Source organism: Poecilia latipinna, unplaced genomic scaffold (genome assembly GCF_001443285.1).
Source record: "Poecilia latipinna isolate Pla-1442-1.1 unplaced genomic scaffold, P_latipinna-1.0 Scaffold2793, whole genome shotgun sequence".
Classification (NCBI taxonomy): domain Eukaryota; kingdom Metazoa; phylum Chordata; class Actinopteri; order Cyprinodontiformes; family Poeciliidae; genus Poecilia; species Poecilia latipinna.
The window spans coordinates 64,324-72,280 of record NW_015115409.1 but is presented as its reverse complement, the minus strand read 5'-3'; the positions used below and the strand labels follow the sequence as shown (position 1 = coordinate 72,280).

General features: G+C 38.6%; 2 protein-coding genes across 3 annotated transcripts; both read left to right on the top strand.

Moving 5' to 3' along the window:
- The first annotated feature begins 53 nt into the window (after positions 1 to 53).
- LOC106939176 (cyclic nucleotide-gated cation channel-like) lies at positions 54 to 3,914 on the top strand. 2 transcript variants are annotated; one of them, XM_015021481.1, is made up of 6 exons: positions 54 to 191; positions 337 to 824; positions 906 to 1,184; positions 1,606 to 1,704; positions 3,100 to 3,477; positions 3,628 to 3,914. In XM_015021481.1, the coding sequence occupies exons 1-6, from the start codon at positions 107 to 109 to the stop codon at positions 3,811 to 3,813; spliced, it is 1,515 nt and encodes a 504-aa protein (XP_014876967.1). In that variant the 5' UTR covers positions 54 to 106; the 3' UTR covers positions 3,814 to 3,914. The 2 variants fall into 2 exon arrangements, with proteins under 2 accessions (XP_014876967.1, XP_014876968.1); XM_015021482.1 differs by lacking the exon at positions 1,606 to 1,704.
- A 158-nt stretch (positions 3,915 to 4,072) lies between these two features.
- On the top strand, positions 4,073 to 6,396 carry LOC106939177 (calnexin-like). Its single transcript, XM_015021484.1, has 5 exons — positions 4,073 to 4,537; positions 4,778 to 4,842; positions 5,620 to 5,739; positions 5,824 to 5,926; positions 6,095 to 6,396. Exons 2-5 carry the CDS (start codon positions 4,780 to 4,782, stop codon positions 6,166 to 6,168), a joined length of 360 nt encoding a protein of 119 aa, XP_014876970.1. The 5' UTR covers positions 4,073 to 4,537; positions 4,778 to 4,779; the 3' UTR covers positions 6,169 to 6,396.
- Positions 6,397 to 7,957: the final 1,561 nt, after the last annotated feature.

Below are 7,957 nucleotides of genomic sequence, written 5' to 3'. Positions count from 1 at the left end.
ACCAAAAATCAACGATTCTAACTATTTTTCAACGTTGATTTAACATCATGTGCTATCTGGGACTCTATCCCTGTTTTACTGAAGGGCCTGTTTTGATGAGCTTCAGATGAAAAATGTTCAGGTGTGGTTAGTCCTGGACTACATCTGTGATGGAGTCTACATCCTGGATATCGCTGTTCGTCTCCACACAGGTACTCAGTTAGTAATTTGACAGAAGCAAGTCTCTCAGTGTTGCTGTCAGAATAGAAATCCTTATTCAGTGATGTAGATTTTCATTTACATTGTTTGTTTTAGTCCACATCCCTTAGCCTGGGCATTGTTTGTCTATATGTCAAGGTTTTCTAGATCAAGGCTTGTTGGTGAAGGACGTGCGTCGTCTGAGAGAAACCTACATCCGAACACTACAATGCACCCTGGACATCTGCTCCATCCTCCCCACGGACCTTCTGTACCTCATAGTCGGGATGAGCTACACGCCTCTTCTCCGGTTCAACCGCCTGCTGCGGCTCTCGCGCCTATTCGAGTTCTTTGAACGGACAGAAACGCGCACAAGCTATCCCAACGCGTTCCGCATCTGCAAGCTAGTCCTGTACATCCTGGTCATCATCCACTGGAACGCCTGTGTGTATTACAGTTTCTCCAAAGTCCTGGGTCTGGGTTCCGACTCGTGGGTGTATCCCAATGCTTCCGACCCCGAGTTCGGCTCGCTGACCAGAAGCTACATATACTGTCTGTACTGGTCCACTCTGACACTCACCACCATCGGTGAGACCCCTCCGCCTGTCAGAGACGAGGAGTACCTGTTCTTGATATTTGACTTTCTGGTAAGATCGTCATCCCCAAACATGCCGTCCATTGAGTGAACCTGTCCACTGAAGACCGGTCTTTTGGTGTTTCTCTTCCAGGTTGGCGTTCTGATTTTTGCCTCCATTGTTGGCAACGTTGGATCCATGATCTCCAACATGAACGCAACGCGAGTGGGCTTTCAAACCCGTGTGGACGCCCTCAAACATTACATGCACTTTAGGCATGTCAGCAAGGTCCTGGAGCAACGCGTCATTCGCTGGTTTGACTACCTCTGGACCAATCAGAAGACAATTGACGAGCAAGAAGTGCTAAGGAGCTTGCCAAACAAACTGCGAGCAGAAATCGCCATTAATGTCCACCTGGACACACTGAAGAAGGTAAACGCCACTAAACTCCTCTGACATCAGCTTATTCAAGTCTTCGATGCCTTACATTTGCGTAATTAGGCATCATTTTGCTCTATCTACAACAACAGTCTCAAACTCCAGTCATCAAGGGCCGGTGCCCTTCAACTTTTAGATGAAACTGACTCAAATGGTAATCCATCATCAGAGCTCCGTAGCATTTGACTCCATACTAGTGAAGCAGTTTTGCTACTAAATTCATGTGTGTAGGAAAAGGGATACATCTAAAAGTTAAAGGACCCTGGCTTTTGGCTGGAGTTTGAGTCCACTGATCTGGAATGTTCTTTAACGTTCATAAGAACGCTCATCAGAACTTGAATTTTGAATCCCATTTGTCCATAAATTGCCGTGTCTTCAATATTGTCTGTTTCTGTGAATGTGTGCGTGGATCCAGGTGCGTATTTTCCAGGACTGCGAGGCAGGTCTCCTCGTAGAGTTGGTGTTAAAACTTCGACCCCAGGTGTTCATTCCTGGTGACTACATCTGCAGAAAGGTCCGTACTTCCTCTGAAGATGTTATTTGTTGATCTTGGAAGAATTGCTAATATCTGTTGAACTGTAATGGTTGACAGAATTGCCAAAACACAGTAAAACAGTCCAGTTATTTTACAACATGGGATTCTAATACCACTTCTTTGTATCCTAGCGTTGCTAGCTCCTTCTCGTGAACAACATGTCTGCTACATAAATAACAGAAAAATATTTCTACCGTATTTTCTGGTCAATAAGTCACTCTTTTCTCATAGCATCTTCAAGTTGTCACTTATAGCCTAGAAAATATGGTACATTGTTTTCTAGTGGCGGACATAACACCATACCTATTTACAAAATGCTCCTGTAACATAGACATGGGCAAATATTGGATTTTTACAGTATGATAACACACTTTAATGTTTCAGATAACTATATAAATTTTAATATTATATTATTTCATTTGTTAAGAGAAATAGTTAAGTCAAGTATATTTCTATAACACGTTTCAGCGACAAGGCAGTTGAAAGTGCTTTAAATCATAAAAACATCGTACAGTCATCAATTATGAATTAAGCAAAAAACATTATATTTTGTCAAATGCCGTCATCAAATATGTTGATCAATGTTCCTGTTACTGCTAATCAAAGGCAACTTTAATCAAATAGGCTTTCCAAACCCAACTGGCACGGTTTTTAAGTTTTTTTCTTCATTTATTTTTTTTTAGATAGAAAAATACATTATTTTACAATACATCTTTAAGATGACACATTATTTTAGAGAAATAACACATTATTTTATAGATGTAAACCAACAGCATGGAATTTTTTTTCTCTATTTGGTGCTGGTTGGTTATGATGTGTTGGTGTGAGTCAGATTTCTGCCGCTGAGCGTTTTCACCTTTAAACTCAAAATGAGTTTGAAGATATCAAATCAAATCAAATTTTATTTGTATAGCACATTTCAGCAGCAATGCATTTCAAAGTGCTTTACATAATTAAAATAAAAACAGCATGTGACATTGAATAAACAGTGAGAAAGAGAAATAAAAAGAAATTAAAGTAAAGATAAAGAGATTTAAAAAAAATTAAATAAAATAAAAAATAAAAACATTATCCATATGAGGACTTGCCCTTATGGGGTCTCCTCCAAAATAAGAGGCTCTACAAGCCTTTCCTTCTGTAGGACTTTAGTCAAACCGCCATTTGATATGCATTTCTTCTCATCAGAATTTTTTTGTAGGTTTTAACTTTTATTTGTTCCAACTCAGTTATGTTTGTGTTGTGGATAAAAATTATAGCTGGGAGTAGTTTGTGTCTTAATTATTAGTGATTGTTTTTAAGCATTTCTCCTTTCTTTTGCAACTATAAAATGGCTTACAGAGGAGCCCACGAGAAATTGTCTCTGCTTTTTCCAAGGGCGATGTGGGTAAGGAGATGTACATCATCAAAGAGGGCCACCTGGCGGTGGTGGGGGACGACGGAGTCACCCAGTTCGCTGTGCTGACCGCAGGAAGCTGCTTCGGAGAAATCAGCATCCTGAACATCAGTGGCAGCAAGATGGGGAACAGGCGCACCGCTAACATAAGGAGCCTGGGCTACTCTGATCTGTTCTGCCTCTCCAAACAAGACCTGATGGAGGCCCTGCAGGAGTTCCCCCACGCCAGGGCGCAGCTGGAGCAGCGGGGGCGGGACATCCTGCAGAAGGAGGGGCTTCTGGAGGAAGTAAACGTGTCGGCCGGAGAAGAGCTGGAGGTGAAGATGGAGAGGCTGGAAACCAGTCTGGACCGTCTGCAGGTCAGTGTAGCGGCTTTTTATGAAACTTTATCAGTTTTTTTAATTTTATTGTTTTTCTAATTTCCATGATGTTTTTTTTTTAATTTTTTTTAATTAAAACAAGTCTGATTCCTGAAAGCCTGTCAATAACTGGTGATGAATTATTTTCAGACGTGTTTGGCGCGCCTGCAGAGTGAGTTCAACTCGTCCCAGCTCCGGCTGAAAAAGAGACTCACGGCCCTCGAGCACAACATCACCACGGCAACCACCGGTAGCGGCTTCCTGTCGGACGCCGATGGCAGCGAGAGCGTCTCCGGCTGCGACTTCGTACGAAGCGAAATCAACATCCGGCTCTGAGGACTCACCTCACGCAGCTGTCAGCAAATACTGTTATTTTTTTATTTTATTTTATTTTCTGTAATTCAAGACGTAGACTCAAAATAAAGTAAATCCCAACTCGGAGCACAATTTTCGGATTTTTATTTGCTGAAAACAAACACAAATGCGCCCAGCGTCCTTTCACTTTACGCTTATTTTTTTTCTGTACGACATAAAATACTTTGTGTTTGTAAAGTGGAAGGGTTATTGGGCATAAAAACTTTTTATTCTTTTTTTTTTAACCAAACTTCTACCTTTCCTGATTAGACCATCTTCCAGATAAAAAAAATTATAAATGTAAACTAACATACAGCATAAATAGATCTTTATAAAGTATTGAGTAGAAATAAAATCCCATCATGCTTTGAGTTAGAACTACGAATAAATACTTTAGTTAATAGGAATCTTTCTTTCTTTTTTGTTTTATTTTGTCTTTTGTATTTGTCCTAATTATGACATTATTACCTTAAGAATCTCACATAAACTTTGTATATAATTTAAGATCATAACTTAATCTGTTTCAGATTAAGTAGAAAAGAAGGCTGTGTGAAAGTGTGTGTTAAGGACACTGATACCTGTGTAATGTGGTAACTCTGTAACTGGAGTCAATGTTAGCAAGCAAGTGGCTTCTGATCAAAGTCCAACAGCACAAGTCTGCAAGGTATATGAGGAAGTGACAGAGAACACTCTCCAGGTTGAAAAGGTAAAATAATTCATTTGCTGTTTGTTCTACTCACTTTTTCAACCTGCTTCCAATCCAACATGCTGCTGTTCTATACAGTGAGGTTTGTTTTCTTGTTAGCTGAATCATTCTGCAGAGAAAAGCTTCAGTTTGGATCTCTTAGTTTGGCCTCATGTACACACACATGCAGGCAGATTTTCTCAGTGCTTTGAAATAACTGTTTTCACGCCATTTTTATGTTTTTTTTGTTTGTTTTTTTAGCAATGCAGAGAATAACTCTGGTGCTGGGTATGATGCTGGTGTCTGCAGTGTCTGCTGCAGGGCAGGTAAGAGTTTAGCTTGGTGTGTGCATTCATTTTCTTTTCATTTGCATCAGTAAAATCACCAACTATAAGCAGACACATTCAAACCTGGGCAGAGTAGCCGGAAATTATACTCAAGTCAAAGCAGAGCTAAGGAAGTGGGTATTTGTATGTGGTCATTAGTTAATTTAGTCCCTGTGTTGTCTTGTCAAGTAACGATCTTCAATTTATTCTATTGTAATTCAGTGTGATAGATCAATGCAAAGTCGTGAATAATTGTGAAATCTAATGAAAATGATTCATAGTTTTCAGCTTATTTTGGGCTAAAAGTTAGAGCTTACAGGGGCAGTAGCCCAGGGCACCAATTCTTGTGGGGTGGGCCACAAAATTTATTTATGATTTTTTTTATGGATGCATGTTTTGAAAACACTGTACTTTATGTAATAGTCACAGGTCCACATCAGTTGAGTTGTAATAATATTCTGTGATTTTTAAGACTATAGACAACACTCCAGTAGTTGAAAATTATGAAGGTTTTTTGTTGTTGATTTTTAAGGGACAACATGAAGCTACTGGCCAAGTGACATATTAAACTTACCATAATCAGTTGGTATAATCGGCTCAGACCTGGTTTATTTATAGAACTACCTATTAATCTATTGAAAATTGCATTAGGGAAGTAAAGTTTCTTTAGTGGAAAGGACACCAAGATGCGGTTTCCAGCCCATGGGCCTACATAGTTGTAAATCCGGCCCTGCATATATATGTAATCAACACTGTATTCGTCCATCTATGTTGCAGCCTGGTTTCTTAGAGTCCATCATGCTGTCCATCCAGCAGCGTCCCTGGCTCATGGGTGTCTACGTCTTCGTCGTTGGACTTCCCCTCGTTCTCTTCGTCAGCTTCGTGTGCCCTGACAAGGTACTTTGTGTCCACATTGTTGTATTCTGTGGGTATGTAGGACAGCTGCAAACCTTGGAACTGTGTGTGGTGTTTTAAATGTAGAGGTTCGGCCCACCAGACCAACCGTATTACTACAAGAAAACGGATGATGTCCAACCAGACGACCTTGAGGTCTCCCCACGGAGAAAATCGGCAAAAACCAAAAGTAACAAAGTCTCTCTGTTTTTTTAAATCGCATTTGTCAAAGTTCCCAAGCTGAAACAAGCTGATAATTATTAGCTTTTATTAAGGTGTAGTTATTTATGATTATTTAAGCTGAAAATGCATTCACCACCTGAGAAAACAAACATTTTGTGTGTGTCTGTTTGCGTAGGATCCCAGATCAGTGAACAGAGCTCCGCAGAGGAAACAACATCAACTCACAAGAGATTGCTGAGCAAGCAGTAATACTCTCAGTGTGACTAACCTTACTGTTATTATAAAACTGCTGGAGCGATGCAGTCAGGACTCAGTCATATATATCTGGAACTTCTGACTGTGATGTGGACAAATCAGAAGCAGCTCTGATCCTCTGATACTGATTCCCAAAGGATGTGAATAGATCTGCAACTTACATTTATTTTAGTAATTGATTAAACTGTTGATTGTTCTGATGATTAGCTGGTTATTCTGACGATTAACCGATTAATCGCATAAAAAATTGGCATATTTTGCTGATTTTTCTTTTTTTTTTATTTTACACAATATTAAGAATACATGAAAAATGCAAATAAACAAACAATGCAATTCCTTTTTCTAAATAAGAAAATAAACATTTTATTGCCTACAATGCAACAACTGCATTCTTTTAGAGAACGAATTATAATTTGTAGTTAAAAAAAAACAAACTTCTAAAATCAACATGTGAAAAGCTCAGCCCTTTCTGCTCAACTTAACATCAATGTATTATTAAGCTAATCTGTTGACTATTTTTAGGCTAACAGAGTAGTAACTGAACAGCAATCGGAGCTAACTGTTTATTTGAACAGTTTTGACTCGATTACTGCCCTGAGTGTGTTGTTCTTTCAGGCAATGGCTTTTTATTGAGACCATATTTAGTTAGTGCGTAGTTAGCGATGAATTGATTACTAAACTTGTTGATGATCATTTCAATAATTGATGAATCACAATTAATCCAATTAATTGTTTCAGCACTAGACGTGATGACGATGTATACCATCTGATGGTTAATCTGAATAATATTCAGCATGCTGTTTTTCCTCATTTAAATGTAAATTAAAAACAGATAAATGTGAGTTTTCAAAATTAATTATGCATTTACATATTTTATTTTATCTTTGGCGAGATAAACATCTAATTTTCTGTCAGAAACATATGTGTTGGTTGGGTAAAAATACATTTATACAGTATAATTTGGAGGTTAATAGCAATTTTTCAACGACAAATTTAGATTCTCTGTCTAAATTCACCTTCAGTATTCATTACAGTGTTTCAGTTTATGGTAATATTCTTCATCAATTATAAAAGAAGCCAAGATGCTTTCTGTATCGGATACTAAATTCTATTTTTCTATTGTGTCAAATACTTGTTTCATGCAATAAAATGATAATTATTTTCAAAATCATTCATTGTTTTTTCTGTTTTTTTCATTCTTTACTAATATTCTCTCTTTTTGCCTCACCATTCAGATGCTGCTATAATAATAAAAAAGATTACCTTTTCATTTGATATGATTGGCAGCGTATTAAATGCTTCTTTTCCGCACCGTATTTATAAAACGAGGCTGTCTCACTGCAATCAGTCACAGAACAATTATGCAACCAAATAATGGAGGAAAATTGCCTCCTTCTGTCCTCTATCCTCCTACAAACGCTGACCTTCAGTTGCATTTAGCCACTCCAAACCATTATTTCAAATGGCACAAAGCTGCTAATCAGAAAGACGATGACCACTCAAGTCTCTCAACGACACTCACAGAGGATGGGGTAGATGGGAGCCACGGTGCGTTGGCCAGGAAGAATCAAAGATTCACGGTACGACTGCTACCAAGCAACACTAAGTTTGTTTTTAACAACAAGTTTAATATTAGAAACTTGTTTTTTAACGTGAAGTTGGTCTTGACAGGTTCTGGGCACATCTGTTCTGAGCCGTGCCTGAACATTTGGTGTATTTTATCACCGTGGAAAATCAGGCATTTCTCCAGGTGCTCCTCCTTTGTTTTGACTCAGCTGTAGGA

Excerpts from the sequence above, each read along its gene's own strand:
- LOC106939176 (XM_015021481.1), top strand. The coding sequence starts at position 107 with ATGAAAAATGTTCAGGTGTGGTTAGTCCTGGACTACATCTGTGATGGA. Across the intron at positions 825-905 it reads TCTTGATATTTGACTTTCTG|GTTGGCGTTCTGATTTTTGC; the intron begins GTAAGATCGTCA and ends TTTCTCTTCCAG. Across the intron at positions 1,185-1,605 it reads ACCTGGACACACTGAAGAAG|GTGCGTATTTTCCAGGACTG; the intron begins GTAAACGCCACT and ends GCGTGGATCCAG.
- LOC106939177 (XM_015021484.1), top strand. The coding sequence starts at position 4,780 with ATGCAGAGAATAACTCTGGTGCTGGGTATGATGCTGGTGTCTGCAGTG. Across the intron at positions 4,843-5,619 it reads CAGTGTCTGCTGCAGGGCAG|CCTGGTTTCTTAGAGTCCAT; the intron begins GTAAGAGTTTAG and ends TCTATGTTGCAG. Across the intron at positions 5,740-5,823 it reads GCTTCGTGTGCCCTGACAAG|AGGTTCGGCCCACCAGACCA; the intron begins GTACTTTGTGTC and ends TTTTAAATGTAG.